Here is a 25,748-nt window from a genome sequence, read left to right as displayed (position 1 = left end):
CCCTGACCTAAATGGACTAGCTCCTGACCTGAAAAACCCTCCCATTGCATCCCAATTACTCCCTAACTCATCGACCCTACCCACCTGCCACCCTACCACCTCACCCACCTCCCTCACCCACCCTACTCACTTACCCACTTACCTCACCCACCTCTACCCAGCCTACCACCCTACACATTAATTCACTCTTCCATTCATCCATTTACTAACATTCACACTGAACATTTAAACTTACTGTATGGCAACTAGTGCAACAAAAGCTATCCTTTACACATCCATACAGTAAAAAGGGGATGTTGTTTCTGTGCTGATTCTCTTCACTGCTATCTGCGTGGATTCCTGTGCTGAAAGATTCCTTCTGTATCGTGGGTTGGAAGTCAGAGATTTTCAACATAGTCAGGGAAGTGGGTTCTGTGTGATCAGCATCGGACACAAGGGTTCCGACTTTGATCGGAAGTTTTGGGCCAATTAAAACATACAATCCGAGATTGTCTGAGTTCCCACTGTGGCATTTTGGTGTTGGGTGTTTCTGCTGCTGCTGCAATGGAGACTGAGAAATCGGAAATCACATGCTGCACCATGGTCGGGTCTTCAAGCGCTCTCATGGAGTTGGCCACCACTTCCATGCTAGAAAGGATGGGCTGCACGCTCCACGCAAAACCCTGTGCTGAGTTGGAGCTGAACTGCTTAACAGTGAAATCAGGATTTCTGGCAGGCTTGCCAATGGGTGAAATATTTCTGAGTGCATGCTATTAGCCTTTGTCTATATGTCAAGTATCCCATCAAAGCCTTCATTTGAGCCCTCGACAGCAGAACTCGTGGACGAACTAAGGCTATGGAGCTGCCACCCACACTATCCTTTCCCTCTGACTTGGTTGTAGCCCATTAGGGCCCGGTGACTCACCATGGCTGGGGTTCCTAGAATAAGGGGCCACTTCTAAGCTGCCCTCTAATGCTCACACAGAGTCTGTATCAGAGCTGGTGGCTGCATGTATGAGATCAAGTGACGATACTTCTTCATCAGTCTCTTATTCTTCGAGGACTTCAACCGCCTGCCCCACTGGGCCTGGTCAAGCCCTTGATTACCTGTAAGAATAAAGAAAGAGGGTGAGTCACTGGGCATCAGCGGACTACAACAAAGCCAGTTGGAAAGGATAGCATGGGTGCCAGCTCCATAGAGTCTGAGGCTCACATGAGTTGGGTTGAGGGACATGAGGGGAAAGCAACTTTAAGAGTTCCAGTTTGGCTTAAAGTAGTGCAAGCTAGCTTTAAGTGGCGCTAGCCTTTTACGTATTTGTGTCCTCTGTGGGGGCAGGGGGCCAGTCAAATGTGCATTTAGTGCTGAACTGCATTCCACAATCATTATCATTAGCAAGCAGTGCGAATTTGTGAGATGCCTACGTTAATTTGAATGGGCACTTCCTGATCCCTCAGCCTGAGTTTGGGAGCTATCCACTTTTGCTCCTTGTGTCCCATTACCTTGGAAAAAAATTGATAATGCTTAAAGATTTATTCAGGTATAACTAATGATAAATTCTGTTACCATTATCACTTGTCATTAAAACACAAATTTTTCTTGTTGTCAGGCTGTTCATTATGAAGAGAAAGACTGGTGTGAGGAACAGTACTCGGGTGGCTGCTATACTGCATACTTCCCACCTGGGATGTTTATTCAGTTTGGCAGGTATGTGCCTGTGAATATTTGCTATCTGCATCATAGCACATGGTGTCTCTTGCTGAATGGTGAGAGCTGTACTTTGTCTCTGCTCTCATATGTACTACAGTGCCAACTAATTGGGGTCAATACCCTGCTTCCGTTTCACTGGACTTCAGTAGATGGTATAACCTGGGTATGCTTAATTATCAGCTACAACTGTGATGGAGCATAAAACTCACACTGTCAGTCCTACAACTGCCGGGCTTAATGTTTGCACTATCATCCCTTTTGCCATTTAATCTCTCCTGCCTTCCATTTGTCATGTTCTTATAATGACATAATACCTTGGGCATATTTACATATTTACTGTACAAGGCACAAGGCAGCAATCACTCGCAAGGGATTGGGTAAACACCTTCTGGGCTCATTTATTAAGGCTAGGCACACAAGAACGGTTATACATAGGCATAAAGCTTGAAGACACCAGAGCTGTGTGTGTGCTCTGCTCAAGGCAAAAGTGAAACTAAGACTGGATCACATGACAGATTTGCCTTCCAGTGATGTCATGTAGATATCCCTTACAGGCATCTTACAACATCATCCAATCATAAACCTTTCCTTTTGGCCTTTCCTCCCTTCCTTCTTTGCCTGCCACTGTATTTGCTTAAAATCTATTGTATCTCTAAATATTTCCAGTTTTAATGAAAGTTCATCAATCTGAAATATTACATTTGTTAAAAGCAAAATACTGCAGATGTTGGAAATCTGAAATAAAAACAGAAAATGCTGGAAAAACTCAGCAGATCTGACAGCATCTGTCAAAAGTTATTCTTTCACAGAGTGCTTACCCTTGTTCTGCTATTAACACATTCTGCTTTCTTACCTTTATGTCACTATCAGCACCTTCTTTAGCCCTTACCACTACTATTAACACCCCCTTTGTCCTTTTGTTCATGACATCTTTGTCAACCTCTCCTTAGCCCCCATCTATTGCTGGTCTTCTTTCCAGCTTCACCTGCCCCACCCCCCTTAAACATTACAAATGCCATCACATTTCTACTTCTCTTTAGTTCTGAAGAAGGGTCATACAGACTCGAAACGTTAACTCTGTTTCTCTCTGCACAGATGCTGTCAGACCTGCTAAGTTTTTCCAGCATTTTCTGTTTTTATTTCACATTACATTTGTTTCTCTCTCCACAGATGCTGATTGGCCTGCTGAATATTTGCAGAATTTTCTGTTTTATTTTATTTTGGATCAGGTGATTTTGTTTGAGGGGATTGACTCACACAGGTTGCTTTTAATTTTTGTTCAGAGTTCTGCGAGAGCCCTTTGGGAGAATGTATTTTGCTGGGACCGAGACAGCCACCAAGTGGAGTGGTTATATGGATGGAGCAGTACAGGCTGGGGAACGTGCTGCTAGAGAGGTACCACTGGAGCAAAATGTTAATTCAATCCCCCCTCCTCCCTCCCCACGGGTACACTGCATTTTAGCTTCTGTACATTTCTCTGTTAGTGTTAAGTGTCTATTGCAGCTTTAAAGCCTGAGTGGAAGCAGGTAGTGTGTCTAGAGATGTTGGAATAAAGTTCTAGGTGATTGTGCTGGTGAAAAGAAGCTGATTTGTTGGTGATGCTATAAAGTATATGTAGACACTACTGAACTGCCAAAAAAATTACCATTGCAAAAGGCAAAATATTGCTGATGCTGAGAATTTGAAATATAAATAGAAATTGGTGGAAAAGGCCAGGCAGAATCTGTGGAGAGAGAAAAAGAGATAAGGTTTCAGGTTTGTGATGAAATGTCGCAGATCTGAAATATTAACTCTGTTTCTCTTTCTACAGATGCTGCCTTGCCTGCTGAGTATTTCTACAATTTTCTAATCACCGGTGTGTACATATAATCACCAATGTTCTGTTAAGTAAAAAGTGCAGCTGGTATTGAAGGGTACCATTGGAGTTACAACATGAAGATTCAAATTTAAAAATCTTACTTTCTAAGTGCTGTGATGCATTGAAATTGTAATCCAACATCTGTTGCCTGCTCCTGAAATAAGAAATGTGCAGTATGTGTCATTGTTTATGGACTGGCTGTGATTTAGACATCTGGTGATAGTATAATAAGAGCATTTTTTTAATATACATTCACTTGGGCATCACTGGCTGGGCCAGCATTTATTGCCCATTCCTAGTTCCCCTTGAGAAGGTGGTGGTGAGCTGTTTAATTGAACCGCTGCAGTCTATGTGGTGTAGGTGCACCCACAGGAAGAGAGGGAGGAAAGGGAGTTCCAGGATTTTGACCCACCGGCAGTGAAGGAACAGTGATACATTTCCAAGTCAGGGTGGTGAGTGACTTGGAAGGGAACTTCCAGGTGGTGGTGCTCCCATCTATCTGCTGCCCTTGTCCTTCTGGATGGTAGTAGTCATGGGTTTGGAAGGTGTTGTCTAAGGAACCTTGGTGAATTCCTGCAGTGCATCTTGTAGATGGTACATACTGTTGCTACTGTGTGTCAGTGGTGGAGGGAGTGAAGGTTTGTGGATATGGTGCCAGTCAAGTGGGCTGCTTTGTCCTGGACAGTGTCAAGCTTCTTGAGTGTTATTAGAACTGCACTCATCCAGGCAAGTGGGGGATATTCCATCAAATTCCTGACTTGTGCCTTGTAGATTGTGGATAGGCTTTGGGGAGTCAGGAGGTGAGTTATTCACTGTAGGATTCCTAGCCTCCGACCTGATCTTGTAGCTATTGCATTTAAATGGCTAATCTAGTTCATTTTCTGGTCAATGGTAACCCCCAGGATGTTGATAGTGGGAGATTCAGTGATGGTAATGCCATTGAATGTCAAGGGGTGATAGTTAGATTCTTCCTTGTTGGAGATGGTCATTGCCTGACACTTGTGTGACATGAATGTTACTAGCCACTTGTCAGTCCAAGCCTAGATATTGCCCAGGTCTTGCTGTATTTGGACACGGACTGCTGCAGTATCTGAGGAGTCAGAAATGGTGCTGAACATTGTGCAATCATCAGCGAACATCCCCACATCTGACCTTATGATGGAAGGAAGGTCATTGATGAAGCAGCTGAAGATGGTTGGGCCGAGGACACTATCCTGAGGAACTCCTGCAGTGATGTCCTGGGGCTGAGATGACTGACCTCCAACAACCACAACCATCTTCCTTTGTGTTAGGTATGACTCCAATCAGTGGAGAGTTTTCCCTTGATTCCCATTGACTCCAGTTTTGCCAGGGCTCCTTGATGCCACACTCTGTCAAATGAGGCCTTGATGTCAAGGGCAGTCACTCTCAGCTTGCCTCAGGAGCTCAGCTCTTTTATCCATGTTTGAACCAAGGCTGTAATGAGGTCAGGAGCTGAGTGGCCCTGGTGGAACTCAAACTGGGCATCAGTGAGCACATTGCTGCTAAGCAAGTGCAGCCTGATAGCACTGTTGATGACCACTTCCATTACTTTACCGATGGGGCGCTAACTGCCTGGGTTGGATTTGTCCTATTTTTTGTGTACAGGACATACCTGGGCAATTTTTCACATAGCCGGGTAGATGCCAGTGTTGTGGCTGTGCTGGAACAACTGAGCTAGGGGCACGGCAAATGCTGGAGCACAAATCTTCAGTATTATTGTTAGAATATTGTCAGGGCCCATAGCCTTTGCAGTATCCAGTGACTTCAGCCATTTCTTGATATCACGTGGAATGAATTAAATTGGCTGAAGACTGGCATCTGTGATGCTGGGGAGCTCCGGAGGAGGCTGAGATGGATCATCCACTTGGCACTACTGGCTGAAGATTGTTGCAAATGCTTCAGCCTTATCTTTTGCACTGATGTGCTGGGCTCCCTCATCATTGAGGATGGGGATATTTGTGGAGCTTCCTCCTCCGGTGAGTTGTTTAATTGTCCACCACCATTCACGACTGCAGAGCTTAGATCTGATCTGTTGGATGTGGGATCGCTTAGCTCTGTCTATCACTTGCTGCTTATGTTGTTTGGCATGGAACTAGTCCTGTGTTATAGCTTCACCAGGTTGATACCTCATTTTTAAGAATGCCTGGTTCTGCTCCTGGCATAACCTCTTGCACTCTTCAATGAACCAAGGTTGATCCCCTGGCTTGATGGTAATGGTAGAGTGGGGGATATGCTGGACCATGAGGTTACAGATTGTGTTCGAGTACAATTCTGCAGCTGCTGATGGACCATAGCACCTTATGGATTCCCAATCTTGAGTTGCTAGATCTGTTCAAAATCTATCCCATTTAGCACTCTGGTCGTGCCACACAACATGATGGAGGGTATCCTCAAGGCGGGGCTTGGTCTCCACAACAACTGTGCTGTGGTCACTCCTACCGATACTGTCATGAGCAGATGCATCTGTGGCAGGGAGGTTGATGAGGATGATGTCAAGTATGTTTTTCCCTCTTGTTGGTTCCCTCACCACTTGCTGCGGACCCAGTCTAGCAGCTATGCCCTTTAGGACTCAGTGAGCTCAGTCAGCAGTGATGCTACCGAGCCACTCTTGGTGATGGACAATGAAGTCCCCCAACCAGAGTATATTCTGTGCCCTTGCCACCCTCAGTGCTTCCTCCAAGTGATGTTCAATATGGAAGAGCACTGATTCATCAGTTGAGGGAGGGCAGTGCGTGGTAATCAGCAGGAGGTTTCCTTGCCCATATTTGACCTGATGCCATGAGACTTCATGGGGTCCAGAGCCAGTGTTGAGGACTCCCAGGGCACATCCCTCCTGACTGCATACCACTGTGCCACCACCTCTGCTGGGATGGTGATCTGTAAGATATGGTTCCGTAAGGATGATTATGTTAGGCTTTTTCTTGACTAGCCTGTGAGTCAGCTCTCCCAATTTTGGCACTAGCCTCCAGATGTTAGTGAGGAGGACTTCGCAGGGTCGACAGAACTGAGTTTGCCATTGTCATTTCTGGTACCTAGGTCCATGCCGGTTGGTCCATCCGCCCGGTTTCATTCCTTTTTGAGACTTTGTAGCAGTTTGATACAACTGAGTGATTTGCTCAGCTATTTCAGAGGGCTGTTAAGAGTCAGTCACATTGCTGTGGGTCTGGAGTCATATGTACGCCAGACCAGGTAAGGGTGGCAGATTTCCTTCCCTAAAGGGACATTAGTGGCAATGATTTTAATTCCAGATTTTTATTGAATTTTATTGATTTGAAATTGGGTCCCCAAGGTATTACCTGGGTTTCTGGATTACTAGTCCAGCGACAATGCCACTGCACCATCGCCTCTCCTTATGAGTTGAGGAGTTTATGAATGATGTCAATGGAATTGAAAATTAGGAAAAATGTTTAACGAGTGCCTGAGTTGTTATCTCCCATTTTACATTCGCGCTTGGGGTAGCAGTCAAAACTGTCTTCATTTGTACTTTGGGTCTGTTTGATATATCTATCTGTGTATATGACTAATTTGCTCAATGCTGCCCTTAATTAGCCTGTGTTCTTTCTGTAGGTAATGTGTGCCATAGGAATTATTCCGGAGACGGCAATCTGGACCCTCGAGCCCGAGGTTCAGGTAAGCGGTGAACAGATTAAATTAAAATCTTAAAGCTACCCATTTCAATGTCAGCTTGATGATTGAATAATAAGATGGTTTGGTGGTGAATGTTTAAACCCTTTGAGATCCATTAGTAAATCTGAAGTGACACTGGAGAATATGTTCACTAAAGCAAATATATATTGTGATCAGCAGTGTTGATAAATTGAATAAAGATCAGTCTGTTGTATTGATAGCTCTGCCTGGTTAATCACTCCCACAGGAATGATTTGAAATTGATGATGTATTCAAACAGGACGCGAGCAATGTCTGAGTGACTAGCCTCTCCTGGGCCCAGATTTATGTGATCAATGTACTAGAGTACAGTATTTCATGTTTACATATTGTGTACATCAAGAACTTTGATCAAGGTTAAATGAACTAATCCATTGCAGTTATATATAATGGGAATGAAGGGATGTAGATCATTGTGTGGGAATTCAGTGCTCAAATCATGATCATTGATTTGGAGTTGATGCCAGATCTGCTTGGATCAGCTAAGGCACTATCAGGTCCTGCTCCCCTTTGCCAAACCTGTTCACTATTCAAGGATCATCCAGGAATGCAAAGATAACTTTGGCACTCTTCTCGACTGCAAACCATCTTCTTAAAACACCCTACCCTCAGATTTGACAATAAGTGCATGGAGCTCAGGGACATTTTTGTCACAAAAATTGATGTTATCCCTTCAGCTGCCTCTGTTTCTATCCTCTCATCCATTAGTCCATCTGGCCAAAATTCTCTGAAGATTCATCTCTATCTCCCCTTATCTCAAATCTTTTTCTAGATTCTCTTCTATCTGCCCTCATGCTCCCTCTATGCTCACCTTGTCAATTAGACCCTCCTCCTGCTCCCTTTGACCCCATTCCTCATCAAACTGCTGACTACCCAACTTCTCTTCCTAGCTCCTGCATTAGTGGATGTAGTTAACTGTTCTCTCTCTCTTCGATACTGGTGCCTCCCTCTTCATCACCCATCTCCTCAACAAAAAACAGCCTTGAGCCCTCTCTCCTTGCAAACTATGATGCCATCCCCAATCACCCTTTTCTCTCCAAAGTCCTTGAACATGTTGTTGCCTTGCAAATCCAAATCCATGCCCACCCTGCCCACAATTCCGAGCTTGATTCCCCCAATTAGATTTCTGCCCTGTCACAGAACCGAAACGACTCTTATCAAAGTCACAGATGACACTCTGACTGTGACAATGGTAAACTAATCCTCCCTCATCCTTCTCAATCAGCCTGCAGTATTCAACAGTGTTGAAAAGCTGCTCTATATGCTTGTTATTGTCGTTACTCCTTTTGTTTCTCCAAGGTGAACTGATTTTGAAATTCTGGATTGGGAATGGATTCAAATCATCACAGCTATACCTCTGGAATCTGGATGATAAACAATCCTTTGACTTGAGGAAGGTTTAATGGCCCTGAGCCTCCCTAGAAGGGAGCATGGGTCAAAGAAGCATGGTAATAAGGTTATAGGCCTATCTTGGACTCATACGCCAGCCTACTGCAACTCCAGTCTGGGAGTGCAGCCTCACTGAATTTGCTGCTTAGCGCTGATCATGTGACTGCACAAATGAGTAAATAAAAACAGCGAGGGTGAGCTACCTAACAGAAAATGTTGCATCTAACAGCTTTTAATGTAAATTAGATGTGTGTCAATTTGGTTCAATTAGCAGTGCTCTTCCATTTGTTCATAAATGTGGGTTCAAAGCCCAACTATAGATTTCAGTATTCCAACCACACAGATACTTTAAAGGGGTACTGAGAAAATTCTATATTGTCGATGGTGCAATCTTTTGGATGCAAGGTTAAACCTAATTTCCTTCTGCCTACTCAACTGACAAGGATCTCAAAGCACAATTCAAAGAGCAGGGAGACACCTCAGAACCCTGACCGATATTTCTCACACAACTAATATTCCCAAAATCCAGATTATCTGGTTATTTATTACTGTGGGATGTGAATAGAAAACCTTCAGACTTAAAGTAAGTTCAGAAAGGGTGTGTTCACAGAGTGGAGAGTAACTAGATGGAAGTGAGCTTTGGAGAATTATGGCTCTATGGTTGCAGTTTTAGTACCTTGCTGTCAAATTTACTGAAAAAAGAACAGCTACTACACATTAAAAACAATCTATTGGTTGTAATGTGCCTTGGGAGGGCTTGTAGATGTGAAAAGCACTACATAAATTCAAATTCTTTATGTTCAATTTGTGTGCTTTATAACTTTCTTGGTTATCATTGACATTTACTGAAAGAAAGTTATCTCCACCTTTGTCATACCAGCTTTCAGCCACAACTGTGGAGTGGTGCTGGCCGTGGTGGCAATGGTAATGTTACTGGACTAGTAATCCAGAGGCCCAGGCTAATGCTCTGGGGTCATGGGTTCAAATCCCACCGTGGCAGTTGGTTGAATTTAAATTCAATTAATAAACCTGGAATCAGTCATAGTGACCATGAAGCCATTGTCAATTGTTGTAAAAACCCACCTGGTTCACTAATGTCCTTTAGGGAAGGAAATATGCCATCTTTACCTAGACTGGAGACCCACAGCAAAGTGGTTGACTATTAAATGTCCTCTGAAATGGCCTAGCAAGCCATGCGGTTGTATCAAACTGCTACAGAAAAGTTGATAAGGAATGAAACCAGATGGGCCACCTGGCACCGGAAATGACAACGGTAAACCCATTCCTGTTGACCATGCAAAGACCTCCTCACTAATGTCTGAGAAATTATGCCAAATTGGGACAGTTGTTCCAAAGACTAGTCAAGCAACAGCCTGAAATAGTCATACTCACAGAATCATACCTTACAGACCATGTCCCAGACACCACCATCACCACCCCTGGGTATATGTCCAGTTCTAGATACAGGACTGACCCACCAGAAGTGGCAGCACAGTGATATACATTTGGAAGGGAGTTTCCCTGAGAGTCCTCGTCATTGACTCTGGAACTTATGAAGTCTCATGGCATCGGGTCATACATGGGCAAGGAAACCTCCTGCTGATTACCATGCACCGCGCCCCCATCCCTCACCTCACCATCCCCTCAGCTGATGAATCAGTTCTTCTCCATGTTGAACACCACTTGGAAGATGCACTGCAAATGACAAGGGCACAGAATGTACTCTGGTTTGGGGACTTCATTGTCCATCACCAAGAGTGGCTCAGTAGCACCACTACTGACCGATCTGGCCAAGTCCTAAAGGACATAGCTGCTAGACTGGGTCTGTGGCAGGTGGTGAGGGAACCAACAAGACAGAAAAACATACTTGACCTCATTCTCATCAATCTGCTTGTTGCAGATCCACCGGTCCATGACAGTATTTGTAGGAGTGACCACCACACAGTCCTTGTGGAGATAACGTCCCATCTTCACATTGAGGATACCCCCCATCATGTTGTGTGGCACTACCACCATGCTAAATGGCTTAGATTTCGAGCAGAACTAACAACTCAAAACTGGGCATCCATGAAGTGCTGTGGGTTATCAGCAGAGTAGGATTGTATTCAACCTCAACCTGTAACCTCATGGCCCGGCATATCCTTCACTTTTCCATTGCTATCAAGCCAGTGGATCAACTGGTTCAATGAAGAGTGCAGGAAGGCACACCAGGATCAGCACCAGGCATACCTAAAAATGAAGTGTCAACCTGGTGAAGCTATAACACAGGACTACCTGCATGCCAAACAATGGAAGCAGCATGCGATAGACAGAGCTAAGCGACCTCATAATCAATGGATCAGATCTAAACTCTGCAATCCTGCCACATCTAGTTGTGAATGGTTGTGGATGATTAAACAACTCACTGGAGGAGGAGGCTCCACAAATACCCCCATCCTCAATGAGGTGGGGGGGGTGGGGGGGGTGGGTGGTGGGGGGGCGGGGGGGCAGCCCATCAGTGCAAAAGATATGTCTGAAGCATTTGCAGTCATCTTCAGCCAAAAGTGCCAAGTGAATGATCCATCTTAGCCTCCTCCTGGGGCCCCCAGTGTCATAGAAGTCAGCCTGCAGCCAGTTCGATTCTCTCAATGTGATATCAAGAAATGGCTGAAGGCACTGGATACTGCAAAGGCTATGGGCCCTGACAATATTCCAGCAATAGTACTGAAGACTTGTGCTCCAGAACTTGCCATGCCCCTAGCCAGCTGTTCCAGTACAGCTACAACACTGGTATCTACCCGGCTATGTGGAAAATTGCCCAGGTATGTCCTGTACACAAAAAGTAGGACAAATCCAATCCAGCCAGTTAGTGCCCCATCAGTCTACTCTTGACCATCAGCAAAGTTATGGAAGGGGTCATCAACAATGCTATCAAATGGCACTTGCTTAGCAATAACCTGTTCACTGACGCTCAATTCAGGTTCCGCAAGGGTCACTCAGCACCTGACCACAATACAGCCTTGGTCTAAACATGGACAAAAGAGCCAAACTCAAGGGGTGAGACAAGAGTCACTGCCCTTGACATCAAGTTAATGTTTGACTGAATGTGCCATCAAGGAGCACTAGCAAAACTGGAGTCAATGGGAATCTGGAGGAAAACTCTCCACTGGTTGGAGTCATACCTAGCACAAAGGAAGATAGTTGTGGTTGTTAGAGGTCAGTCATCTCAGCTTCAGGGCATCACTGCAGGAGTTCCTCAGGGTAGTGCCCTATGTCCAACCATCTTTAGCTGCTTCATCAATGACCTTCCTTCCATCATTAGGTTAGAAATGGGGATGTTTGCTGATGATTGCACAATGTTTAGCACCATTTGTGACTCCTCAGATACTGAGACAATTCGTGTCCATTTGCAGCAAGACCTGGATAATATTCAGGCTTGGGCTGATATGTGGCAAATAACGTTCATGCCAAATGAGTTCCAGGCAATGACTATCTCAAGCAAGAGATAATCTAATCATCTCCCCTTGAAATTCAATGGCATTACCATCGCTGAATCCTTCACTAGCAACATCCTGGGCGTGACCATTGGCCAGAAACTGAACTGGACTAGCCATGTAAATAACATGGCTAGAGGAACAGTTCAGACGCTGGGAATTCTATGGTAATGTAACTCACCTCCTGATTTCCCAAAATCTGCCTATCATTTACAAGGCTCAATTCAGGATTGTGATGGAATATTCTCTTGCCTGGATGAGGGCAGCTCCAACAACACTCAAGAAGCTTGATACCATCCAGGACAAAGCAGGCGGCTTGATTGACACAACATCCACAAATATTGACACCCTCCACCACTGACACGCATTGGCAGCAGTGTGTACCAATTGCAAGATGTACTGCAGCAACCCGCCAAGGCTTCTTCGAAAGCACCTTCCAAAACTGTGACCTTTACCACCATCTGCAAGTTCCCCTCCAAGCCACACAGCATCCTGCCTTGGAACTATTTCGCTGTTCCTTCATTGTCACTGGATCAAAATCCTGGAACTCCCTTCCTAACAGCATTGTGGGTGTACCCACACCACATGGACTGCTGCGGTTCAGGAAGGTGGCTCACCACCACCTTCTCAAGGGCAATAAATGCTGGCTTAGCTAGCGTCACCCACATCCCATGAAAGAATAAATTTAAAAAATATGGTTGAAGCTATATTTCTTAAAATAAAAGCATAGGACACTGCCCTGAGGAACTCCTGCATTGATGTCCTGAGACCTCCAACAACCACAACCACCTTCCTTTGTGCTAGGTATGACTCCGACCAGCGGAGAGTTTTCCCCCTGATTCCCATTGACTCCAGTTTTGCTAGGGCTCCTTGATGCAGTCAAATGCTAACTTGATGTCAAGGGCAGTCATTCTTGCCTCACCTCGTGAGTTCAGCTCTTTTGTCCATATTTGAACCAAGAACACTACACTATATTGCTGAACAGGAAATACTCAAGCTCTTTTTTTCCCTTTATTCAGGAAGTTCCAGGTCGACCAATTATCACAACATTCTGGGAGCGACACCTACCCTCTGTGCCAGTATTCTTGATGGTGCTCAGCTTTTCCACTTGTCTGGCAGTTGCTGGTGTCATCATGTCCAGGAAAATTTGTCTGCACAGGGCTTGAGGAGTAACTTTGTGGCTGTGCAGTGGATGGAAACTTCTTGTTGCAAAGATCACCTGTTAGAATTCATCAATGGTGCCATTTTGGAGCTGAGGTCAGAATTTGAACCAGGGCAGCTGAGAGCAGGGTCATTTGGGAGTACATTAGACAGATCACAGCCAATCTTGTGGAGCCATCAGTTCTTTTATTAGCTGAGGGTTAGGGGAGGGTTGGAATTTATCACATTATATGAATTTCTCATGCATTTCTCAGGCATTCAAGAACATTGAAACTCATAGAGTTTACTGAATCCCTTAATTTGTTTTCTTCTCAACATAGTCCCAAAGGTCTCAACTGTGATGAATCGCTGTAAAGATAAGAAAAAATATCAGGCAGTGAGATTCAGGAGCTACTTTACTGAGACTGAACAACTTGTAAGTCAACTCCCTGCAATGACATCCATCACTGGCAAAAAGTAAAGGACAATAATTCTCCCAACCCTTGAGTCAGTGGCTTGAATAATGCAGCTTCAGGCTTACTTCTTTCTTCAAACCACAGTCTATATATAAGGTAGTATATTATGGGATCATGAAATTCTCTTTTACAAATTCACTACATGATTCTAAACCACTGAATGCCACCATCCTAGTAAACGCACCATCTAAATTGGCCAATTAGATTTAGTGAGTAATCTGTGTATTGGACAGTTTGGGTCTCAGCATCCCTGCTTTAGTGGGGGGACAATCAGTCAGGATTTACACTGTCCAGTAACCCTATCTCTGCTGGAAAATGCATATATCTGGACATCAGGTCAGAGCAAAGTCAAATAAAAGCAAAATACTGAGGATGTTGGAAATCTGAAATAAAAACAGAAAATGCTGGAAAAACTGAGCAGGTCTGACAGCAACTATGAAGAGAGAATGTTAACGTTAACTCTGTTTCTCTCTCCATAGATTCTGTCAGACCTGCTGAGTTTTTCCAGCATTTTCTGTTTTTATTCAAGCTTGTCAATGTCTCTGCTCACACGTGCAAAATGCCAACATCTGTGGATTTGTAGCTCTGAATTGTCAGGAACAAAGGGAAGAAAACAGGAGCAAACTAATCAGAAAAATATTCTGAAAAATAAATAAAAACTCCCTAACTGTAAAATTAAGTGGTTGAAATGCTTTAATTTGAGATGCCAAATTTGCCTTGATTTACTGACAGAAAATTTCTCCATTGGACTCTTGTACTTTTGTGTCTTCACTAGTGGCCAATCCCAAGGCTCTGCTGGATTAAGCGCATCTGATAATTGTGTGCAAACCGAAGAAATTAAAGATGGTGATGTAACTTGCAAGCCAGCTCTCAGAATAGGGTTAAGTCGTGTTTGTCTGAATAATGAAGGTGTCTATCCATGTTCACCCGCTTCAACCTTTTATCGGTGGTTGCTGTTTTGCAAAATAAATACATTTTGGTGTCTTACATTTTCTTGAAGTGATATCCATTTCCTAGCTGAAAGCTATAGAGTCCTTGTTCATATTTTAAAGAAATCACTGACGTACTGTGTGTATTGTATCACTGCTGAGATCTTAAAATAAAAGTATCAGTGCAATCCACTTTGTGTTTTATTTCAATAATTCACCATACCTCTACTTTAATCTGTTCTTGGATTCATAGAAGCACAGAATGGTTACAGCACAGAAGGAGGCCATTCGGCACATCATGTCTGTGCTGGCCCTCTGAAGAGGCAATTCACTCACTTGCCACTTGCCTTTTCCCATAGTCTTGCAAATTTTCCTTTTCAGATAATGATCCAATTACCGTTTGAAAGCCTCAGTTGACCCAGCCTCCACCATACTCTCAGGCATTCAAATCCTAACCACTCACTGCATGATAAAATTTTTCCTCATGTCACCATTGCTTCTTTTGCCAATTACCTTAAGGGCAAAATTTTTAGCTCAGTGGGTGGGCACACGCCCGACCTGCTTGAGCGCGAAATGACGTGCATTGACGTATGGGCGAGCGTCCCGACATCAACACGCAGTTGCGCGATTGTTTGGCAATTAAAAGGCCTGTTAAGGCCATAAAGAAATCAATTAAGTTAAGTTTTTCGCTGCCCGTCCAACCTTACAGTTGGCGGGCAGGCAAAAAGGCCAAGCAGCCTTTGCATTTTTTCAAAAGCATCATCCAAGGGTGGCATGAGGTTTCCAAGAGCAAATAAAAATAAAATAAAAGTTTTAAAATTTAATTAATAACATGTCCCTGCTCATGTGACAGATCACAGGAGGGGACATGTTTTATTGCATTTTTCAATTCTTTATTTATTTTAAAAAACTTTTCATCTCCTTGATGCAGCTCCGTGCCTCAGGGAGATTCTGAAGCGCGCACTCGCGCACATGCACCAAGTTTGTGATCGCCCTGCTTGCCCTCCTTCCCCGCCCCCACAGGTAGCGCTCAGTGCTGCCGCTCGCATTTCACGCTGGGTGGGCCTTAATTGGCCCACCAGCATGAAATCGCCTTCCGGCCTCAATCGTGGACAGTGGTCAGCTTCCCAATTGCCCTCGCCCGCCCTCCTTGAGCCCACCCGACAAAGGCAAGATTCTGCCCTAAATCTGTGCCCTCTGATTATTGATCATTTCACCAATGGGAACAGTTTCTCCGTATCTACTCCGACCGGAGCCCTCATGATTTTGAATACTTCTATCAAATGTCTTCTCAACCTTCTCTTCTCCAAGGAAAACAGTCCCAAATTCTCCAGTTTCTCTACTTAACTGAAGCTCCTCATCCAACGAATCATTCTTGTGAATCTTTGCTGCACCCTCTTTAAAACTGTTACATTCTTCCTATAGTGTGGTGCCCAGATCTGGATGCAATACTTCAGTTGAGTCTGAACCAGCCTTTTATACTGGGTTAATAGAGCTTCCTTGCTCTAGACTCTATGCCCCTATTGATAAAGCCCAGGACGCGATAAGCTTTATTGACCATTCTCCCAACCTCTCCTACCACCTTCAATGTTTTATACACATATACACTCAGATCCTTCTACTCCTGCACTCCCTTTAGAATTGTACCCTTTATTTTATATTGTCTCTCTGCATTCTTTCCATCAAAATGAATCACTTCTCCACTTTTCTGCATTAAATTTAATCTGTTACTTGTCCACCAACTTTTCCATATCCTTTTGAGGGTCTACATTATTTTCCTCTTAGTCCACAATATGTCCAAATTTTATTTCATCCGCAAATTTTGAAATTGAACCCTGTACACCAAGGTATGTGTCATTAATATATATCAGGAAAAGCAGGGATCCTAACACCAATCCCCAGGGAATGCCACTATAAACCTTCCTCCCGTCCAAAAAGCAACCATTCACCGGCACTTCTTTTTCACTCAGTAAATTTTGTATGCATGTAGCTATGTGACTTCTAACTTTGCTCAGAAGTCTGTTTTGCGGCACTTTATCAAATGCCTTTGGAATTCCATGTACACCCTCATCAACCCTCACTGTTACTTGATCAAAAACCTCAAGCAAGTTAGTTCAACACAATTTGTCCAGAACCACTCCATGTTTTCCTTCATTAACCTGTATTTGCCAAAGTCAATGTTAATTTTGCCCCGAATTATCATTTCTAAAAGCTTTCTCACCACTGAAGTTAAAGTGACTGGCCTGTGGTTCTTGGGCTTATCTTTACATGCTTTTTTGAATGAGGGTGTAACACTTGCAATTCTCCAGTCCTCTGCCACCACCCCTGAGTTTAAGGAAGATTGGGAAATTATGGCCAGTGCCTCTGCAATTTCCACTCTCATTTCCTTCAGTATCCTTGGATGCATCTCATTTGGTCCTGGTGTTTGATCAACTTTAAGTACAGCCAGCCTATTCAATACCTTCTCCTTATCAATTTTAAACCCTTCAAGTATCTGAACTAAATCCTTTTTCACCATGACCTAGGCAGCATTGGTAAAGACCTTGGTAAAGACAAATGCAAATATTAATTTAATACCTCAATTATCCCCCCTGACTCCATGCATAAATCCCCTTTTTTGTTTCCTAATCAGCCCTGCTCCTCCTCTTACCACCCTTTTACTATTTATATGCTTAATGAAGACTATTGGATTCCCTTTTATGTGAGCTGCCAGTCTCTTCTCATACTCTCTCTTTGCTTCTTTTATTTGCTTTTTCAATTCCCTCTGAACCTGCTATATTCAACTTGGTTTATTCACCTGACATCTGTCATGCTCACACTTTTTCTGTTTCATCATAATCTCTAACTCTTTCATCATCCAGGGAGCTCTGGATTTGTTTGCACTACCTTTCCCATTCATGAGAATATTCCTTGACTGTACTCAAACTGCCTCTTCTTTAAGGGCAGCTCATTGTTCAGTTACAGTTTTTCCTGCTAATTTTTGATTCCACTTTATCTGGGCCAGATCCATTCTTATCCTGCTGAAGTTAGTTTTCCCTAGTTAATTATTCTTACTCTCGATTGCTTATTGTCCTTTTCTATAGCCAACCGAAGCCTTATGAGACAACGATCACTGTTGCCTAAATGTTCCCCTACTGATACTTGATCCACTTGGCCCATCTCATTCCCAAGAACCCAATCTAGCAATGTCTCCTTTCTTATTGAACTGGAAGCATCCAGCTGTAGAAAATTCTCCTGAACAGACTTGAGGGATTCTTGACCCTCACTGCCCTTTACGTTACTACTATCCCAGTCCATATTCGGATGATTAAAATTCCCCATGATAACTATTCTATAATTCTTGCACATCTCTGTAATTCCCTTGAAAATTTGTTCCTCTATATCTTTCCCTCTAGGTGGTAGCCTATAGACGGCACCAAAAAATGTCATTGCATCTTTTTTGTTCCTTAGCCCTAGCCAAATAGATTCTGTCCTTAACTCCTCTTGGACACCATCTCTCTCCAGCACTGCAATGCTTTCTTTAATCATTACTGCTGCCCCTCCTTCTTTCCTTCCTTTCTTATCTTTCCTGAACACCTTGTATCCAGGAATGTTTAATATCTAGTCCTGCCCTTCTTTGCGCCAGGTCTCTGTTATAGCCACAGCATCAATTTCCACATGGCTGTCTGCACCTGCAACTCACCAATCTTATTTACCACATTCCTTGCATACTATGCATTCACATACATGCACTGTAACCCAAATTTAGACTTCTTACTTTTCCCCTTTTGCTGAACCCCACCTAATACCTTACTACTTCCTACTCTAGTACTGTCCCTCCCAGTATTCCTTACACCTTGGTATCCCTCTCTAGTATTACTTCCTGGTTCCCACACCCCTGCCAAGTTAGTTTAAATCCTCCCCAGTAGCAATCGTTCCACAAGGAAATCGATCCCATCTCCCCCAGAACTGATTCCAATATCCCAAGAATCTAAAGCCCTGTCTCCTGCATCATCTCTCCCGCTACAAATTCATCCACTATATCCTCCTATTTCTATACTCACTTGCATGTGCTATTGGGAATAATCTGGAGATTACTGCATTTGAGGTCTTGCTTGCTAATTTCCTACCTAGCTCTCTAAATTCTGTCTGCAGATCACATCTCTCTTTCTACCTATGTTGTTGGAATTGAGTGCTCTGCAGCCATTCAGTGACATCCTTGACCCTGACAGCAGGGAGACAACATACCATCCTGGATTCACATCTGTGGCCGCAGAAACACTTGTCTGTTTCTCTGACTATCAAGTCTCCTATCACTACGGCTCCTCCAGTCTTTTTCTTGCTCCCTTGAGTCAGTTGTGGTGCCAAGGACTTGGATCTGGCTGCACTCCCCATGTGTTTCATCAATTTCATCAGTATTCAGAACTGAAAGCTGGTTGGAGAGTGAGATGCACCAGGGGCTCCTGCATTACCTGCCTACTTTTTTTGACTGCCTCATGGTCACCCCATTACATCTCCCCCTGCATAGTCATAAGCTGCAGGGTGACCACGTCTGTAAACCTGCTATCCACAAAACTCTCAACCTCGTGGATGTGCCGCATTGACACCAGATGTTGTTTCAGGGTGTTCATCGAGTGGAGTCCCTTCCCATTGATGAAGGCACCCAGTTGACTCACTGGTGCCTTGATGGCCACATATGTGCAGTCAATGGTGCCCTGGATTCGAGGGAAACCAGCAATTGCTGAAAGCCCTCTGGCTTGCTCAGCCTGGCTGGCGTTGTCAATACAGAAATGAATGAAAGTCAATTGCCGCCTGAACAGAGCTCCTGTCACCAGCTTGATGCAACTGTGGACAGCTGATTGGGTGGCCCAACACAGATCCCCCACTGAGCCCTGGAAAGAGCTGGAAGCATAGAAGTTGAGGGTCGTGACCTTCAGAGCCACTGGCACAGGTGTCCACACAGTTGGAGGTGATCTCAGACCCAATGAGAAATGGAGGTCGCTGTCTCCCCGGAGAGGTGGAGCCTCCTTTGGCATTGTACCTTGGACATATTGAGGTAGCTGCATCATCGCCTGTAAACCCTCGCAGCAGCATAGTAGCATCCTCTTCTGCCCTTTATGTCTTGGACTACCTGCTGGCCCTGCATCCCTTGTGCCTGCGCCTCTCCTCCCACAGGTTGCTCCCCTAAAAACTGCTTGGAGGTAGCTGGCCTCCTCTCCCTTCTGCCCCTCTCTTCCTCCTTCGAGGAGGTACCTCCAGCAGAGAGCACAATCCCCATTACCAGTGTTACAGAAGATTGTCTGATATCTGGAAGGATCCACATGGTCAAAATTCTCTGGGAGCCTTGGAGACACCAATGAGTCCTGAAATGAAGCCCAGAAATACTAAGATTGAAGCTCAGACCAGAGATGAAGCTGTCAGGTTCAAATAAGCAACCAGCAGCAAACTATCTCCTAAACTCCTCGCTACTCACACTGGCAATGCTGCTGACCCTTTTTATCCCAACCTTGGATATCCCAGGCTTTGCAAAAAGTAGCTGCCTGCCTGCTCATTTTGCCTGTGCAATGAGCGTGAAATTGCTTGGGCAACATAAAATTGGGATCAATCGCCTTACTAATGGCTTTAAGTGGCATTTTAATTGATGGCGGGCATGCCGCCCACACCTGCGCACGCCTGCTGAAGATTGCTAGCATACGAGATGACGTCAGGACGCTCACCCAACGTCATCTCCCGCAATTTCACTCCCGATCAGGTTGGGTGCATGTCTACTCTAGGTGTCTCTTAGAAAGTTGATCCCAAGTTCAATGGGAATGAGATATGAGGAATACTTGCAGTAGTATGCTGTAATAGGACAGCTAGGGTTCGGGGAGGGTGGGGGTGGCGAATGAGCTTCAATCAGCTAATGTCTTTTCAAGTCCTTGATTGTTTTCTAACATTTATGTGCTTTAGGACAAGTGTTAACATTTGAATGCAGCAAAACACAAGCAGAATTGGTTTAGCAAACAAATCAGTGCTCACCATTAGCATTGATGATTGAAATTTATGCTGACTGCCCACTGGAACCAGTGAGGATTCCCATGCTTAGTGGGAAATGTAGCTGTTGATGATAGTCTCCTTTGCCATTCTTATGACGTGCTGCTGACAGGGTGGAAATCTGTAGCTGTAATAACATTTTCAGCCAGCCGAGGGAGCTGAATGATAGTTCAATTAATTATCCTATGGAGTGAAACATTAGCTAACAGGAGAACCTGTTCTGAAAGTACAAGAAGGGTGGTTCTTGAAATAGTGATGAAAGGACGATTAACCTGGTCACAAAGCAATACAGAATCAGTCCCAAGGATCCTGTAGTTGTCGTGTCTCTGGCACCGAGGCTGGACCCTCAGCTCAGAAAGGAGGGGAGGGAAAAGGGGAGAACAGTAGTGATAGGGGATTCGATAGTTAGGGGGACAGATAGGAGGTTCTGTGGGAGAGATCAAGAATCCTGGATGGTCTGTTGCCTCCCTGGTGCCAGGGTCCGCGATATCTCGGATTGAGTTCTCAGTATTCTCAGGAGGGAGGGTGAGCAGCCAGATGTTGTGGTCCATGTAGGGACCAAAGACGTAGATAGGAAGGAGGAGGAGGTCCTGCAAAGTGAGTTTAGGGAGTTAGGTGCTAAGTTGAAGGACAGGACCTCCAGGGTTACGATCTCAGGAGTGCTACCCGTGCCACGTGCTAGTGAGGCTAGAAATAGGAGGATAAAGCTGCTAAATACGTGGCTAAGGAGATGGTACAGGAGGGAAGGCTTCATGTTTCTTGACAATTGGGCTCTGTTCCAGGGAAGGTGGGACCTGGTCCGATGGGACGGGTTGCACCTGAACTGGAGGGGGACTAACATCCTTGTGGGTAGGTTTGCTGGTGCTGCTCCGGGGAGTTTAAACTAGATTTGCAGGGGGAGGGGAACCAGAGTGTTAGAGCAGATAGTGAGGTGGGGAAGGATAAAGGTCAAGCGAGGAATGCATGTAGAGACAGAAATCAATTACGTGATAGAAATGTTCTCAGGTGCATCTATTTCAATGCAAGGAGTATTGTCGGAAAGGCAGATGTGCTTAGGGCGTGGATTGGCACATGGGATTACAATATTATTGCTATTAGTGAGATTTGGTTGCAGGTGGGGCAGGACTGGCAGCTCAATGTTCTGGAGTTCCGTCGTTTAAGACGTGATAGCGGGGGAGGGACGAAAGGGGGAGGAGTGGCATTACTAGTCAAGGAAAATATCACAGCTGTGCATAAGCAGGACGGCCCGGAGAGCTCGTCTACAGAGGCCATATGGGTGGAGCTGAGGAATGGGAAAGGTGTGACCACACTAATAGGGTTGTATTATAGACCGCCGAATAGTCAGAGAATTGGAGGAGCAAATCTGTAGAGAGATAGCAGACCGATGTGAGAAACAGAAAGTTGTGATAAAAGGAGATCTTAACTTTCCACATATTGACTGGGATTCCCATACTGTAAAAGGGCTGGATGGCTTGGAGTTTGTCAAATGTGTTCAGGAAAGTTTTCTAAATCAATATATAGAGGTACCAACGAGAGAGGATGCAATACTTGATCTCCTATTAGGGAACCAGACAGGTCAGCTGACAGAAGTATGTGTAGGTGAACATTTTGGGTCCAGTGACCACAATGTCATTAGTTTTAAGCTAATTACGGATAAGGATAGGTCTGGTCCTCGAGTTGAGATTCTAAATTGGAGAAAGGCCAATTTTGTGGAAATGAGAAAGGATCTAGGAAGAGTGGATTGGCTTATGTTGTTTTCTGGCAAGGATGAGTTCAGTAAGTGGAAGGCATTCAAAGGCAAAATTTTGAGAGTGCAGAGTTTGCATGTTCCTGTCAGGATTAAAGGCAAAGTTAACAGGCATAGGGAACCTTGGTTTTCAAGGGATATTGGCGATCTGGTTAAGAAGAAGAGAGAGGTGTATAGCAGGTATAGGCAACAAGAAGCAAATAAGGTATTTGTAGAGTAGAGAAAATGTAAGAAAATACTAAAAAAGGAAATCAGGAAGGCAAAAAGAAGACATGAGGTTGCTTTGGCAGATAATGTGAAGGTAAACCCGAAGGGTTTCTACAAGTTTATTAAGAGTAAAAGGATAGTAAGGGACACAATTGGTCCCCTTGAAGATCAGAGTGGTCGTCTATGTGTGGAGCCTCACGAGATGGGGGAGATCTTAAACAGTTTTTTTGCATCAGTATTTACTCAGGAAACTGGCATAGTGTATAAGGAAGGAAGGGAAACAAGTAGTAGTTTCATGGAACATATAGAGATTAAAGAGGAGGAGGTGCTTGCTGCCTTACAGCGAATAAAGGTAGATAAATCCCCCAGGCCTGACATGATATTCCCTTGGATCTTGAGGGAGACTAGTGTAGAAATTGCAGGGGCCCTGGCAGAAATAATTAAAATGTCCTTAGCCAAGGGTGAGGTGCCAGAGGATTGGAGGGTAGCTCATGTTGTTCCGTTGTTTAAAAAAGGCTCCAAAAGTAAACCAGGTAATTACAGGCCAGTGAGCCTGACATCAGTAATAGATAAATTATTGGAAGGTGTTCTGAGAGATCGGATATATAATTATTTGGACAGCCAAGGGCTGATTAAGGATAGTTGGCAATGGCTTTGTGCGTGGTAGGTCGTGTGTAACGAACCTTGTAGAGTTTTTCGAGGAGGTTACCAGGAAAGTAGATGAAGGAAAGGCTGTGGATGTTGTCTACATGGACTTTAGTAAGGCCTTTGACAAGGTCCCAGATGGGAAGTTAGTTCAGAAGGTTCAGACACTTGGTATCCATGGAGAGGTTGTAAACTGGATTCGAATTGGCTGTGTGGGAGAAGACAGAGAGTGGTAGTGGATGATTGCTTCTCAGACTGGAGGTCTGTGACTAGTGGTGTGCCTCTTGGATCTGTGCTGGGACCATTGTTGTTTGTTGTCTATATCAATGATTTGGATGATAATGTGATGAATTGGATCAGCAAGTTTGCTGATGACACTAAGATTGGAGGCGTTGTGGACAGTGAGGAAGGCTTTCAAAGCTTGAAGAGAGATCTGGACCAACTGAAAAAATGAGCCAGAAAATGGCAGATGGAATTTAATGTGGGAAAGTGTGAGGTGTTACATTTTGGAAGGTCAAACCAAGGTAGGACATACACAGTAAATGGTAGGGCACTGAGGAGTGCGGAGGAACAAAGGGATCTGGGAATTCAGATACATAGTTGCCTGAAAGTGGCGTCAGAGGTAGACAAAGTTGTAAAGAAAGGTTTTGGCATACTGGCCTTCATAAATCAAATTATTGAGTGTAGGAGTTGGGATGTTATGGTGAGGTTGAATAAGACATTGGTGAGGCCAACTTTGGAGTATTGTGTGCAGTTCTGGTTGCCTAACTACAGGAAGGATATCAGTAAGATTGAGAGAGTGCAGAGAAGATTTACTAGGATGTTGCCGGGTCTTAAGGAGTTGAGTTACAGGGAAAGATTAAACAAGTTAGGACTTTATTCCTTGGAGCGTAGAAGAATGAGGGGAGATATGATAGAAGTTTACAAAATTATGAGGGGTATAAACAGAGTAAATGCGAGTAGGCTCTTTCCACTTAGATTAGGAGAAATAAACAGAGGGGACATGGCTTTAGGGTGAAAGTGGAAAGGTTTAGGGGGAACATTAGGGGGAACTTCTTCACTCAGAGAGTGGTGAGAGTGTGGAACGAGCTACCATCTGACGTGGTAAATGCGAGCTCACTCTTAAGTTTTAAGAATAAATTAGATAGATACATGGATGGGAGAGGTCTGGAGGGTTATGGATTAGGTGCAGGTCAATGGGACTAGCGGAATAATATTTTGGCACAGACTAGAAGGGCCGAATGGCCTGTTTTCTGTGCTGTAGTGTTCTATGGTTCTATGGTTCTATCCTGCCATCACAAATTTGCATATTTTTTGTAATGTTTCATCTATCCTTGCTGCTAGCAATAAAAACATAGGAAATAGGAGCTGGAGTAAACCAAACAGCCCCTCGAGCCTGCTACAACATTCAATATGTTCATGACTGATCTTCTATCTCATCTCAACTTTTCCACCCTATCCCCATATCCATTGCTTCCCTTAATATCCAAAAATCTATTGATCTGAATCTTTATGTTCACGGACAGAACATCCACAGTCCTCTGGGGTAGAGTGAAGAAATTTTACCCTATCTCAGTCGGAAATGGCTAACCCCTTACCCTGAGACAATAGATGGTAAGTAGACAGATGGAATAGCAATTTTTAAGTGATTTTCAAATCTTCTGCTGAGGGGACTTCCTGTAATTATGGCGCACATCCAGTGAATCCCCCTAATTTCTGTTACTGAAAGGGATATGGGGAACAAACGTAAAAGTTAAATTGAAGCCAAGAATCAACCTTGATCATATTGAATGGCAGAGCAGGCTCGATGGGCCATCTGGCCTACTCCTGCTCCTACTTCTTAAATTCTTATGAAAGGAAAAGGCATTATCGTTGCAGAAAATATTTTTATTTACAGAGAAATAGAAAAATGATTGTAACACAATAAAGACAGGAAAATACATAAATTGAATTCCTTAGGGTCAATGGGAACCAGTTAAATAAAACTAACAGGCTGAGGAGGCAGTGCTTAATTTGCTAAGAATTAGTGGATAATTGGAATATCCTAGCCACTTGTGGGCACTGCACTTACAAAATTGCATGCAGGTATACAAGAAAATTCAAAGAATGGCTGTAAAAGTTATGTGCTATAAAAGCTGTAAGGAGATTTCATCATTTTGTTTCCAATGCTCATCCCATCCTCATATTCACATGGACCATCTCCAACTCTTCCCTTCCTCGTCTTCTGTATCTCCATTTCTGAGGATGGACTATCAACCAATAGCCATTCACTGACTCCCACACCTACATTGATTACACTTGCTCCCACCCCCTGTAAGGTCTGCATTCCATTCTTTCAGTTTCTCTGGCTTCGCCACATCTGTCTTGACAGTGCCATCTTCCGTACCCAAGCTTCCAACGTGTCTAATATAAAATAAAAGCTAAAAATCCTAGAAATGCTCAGAAAGTCTGGCAGCATCTGTGGAGATAAAACAGAGTTAAAGCTTCAGGTCTGTGAC

At 44.1% G+C, this 25,748-nt stretch overlaps 1 protein-coding gene across 1 annotated transcript in view; it reads left to right on the top strand.

The window, feature by feature from the left end:
* Positions 1–14,094, top strand: part of LOC121282452 (amine oxidase [flavin-containing]-like) — a 75,897-nt gene extending 61,803 nt beyond the window's left edge. Inside the window, exons 12-15 of the mRNA XM_041196158.1 lie at positions 1,587–1,684; positions 2,971–3,082; positions 7,134–7,196; positions 13,114–14,094. Of these exons, the coding sequence (XP_041052092.1) occupies positions 1,587–1,684; positions 2,971–3,082; positions 7,134–7,196; positions 13,114–13,260 (420 nt within the window). The 3' untranslated portion in view covers positions 13,261–14,094. The remainder of the gene's footprint in view (positions 1–1,586; positions 1,685–2,970; positions 3,083–7,133; positions 7,197–13,113) is intronic.
* Positions 14,095–25,748: the final 11,654 nt, after the last annotated feature.

The sequence above is a fragment of the Carcharodon carcharias genome, chromosome 9 (genome assembly GCF_017639515.1).
Source record: "Carcharodon carcharias isolate sCarCar2 chromosome 9, sCarCar2.pri, whole genome shotgun sequence".
Taxonomy (NCBI): domain Eukaryota; kingdom Metazoa; phylum Chordata; class Chondrichthyes; order Lamniformes; family Lamnidae; genus Carcharodon; species Carcharodon carcharias.
Note: the sequence above shows the minus strand (reverse complement) of the source record. Positions and strands in the feature narration are given on the sequence as shown.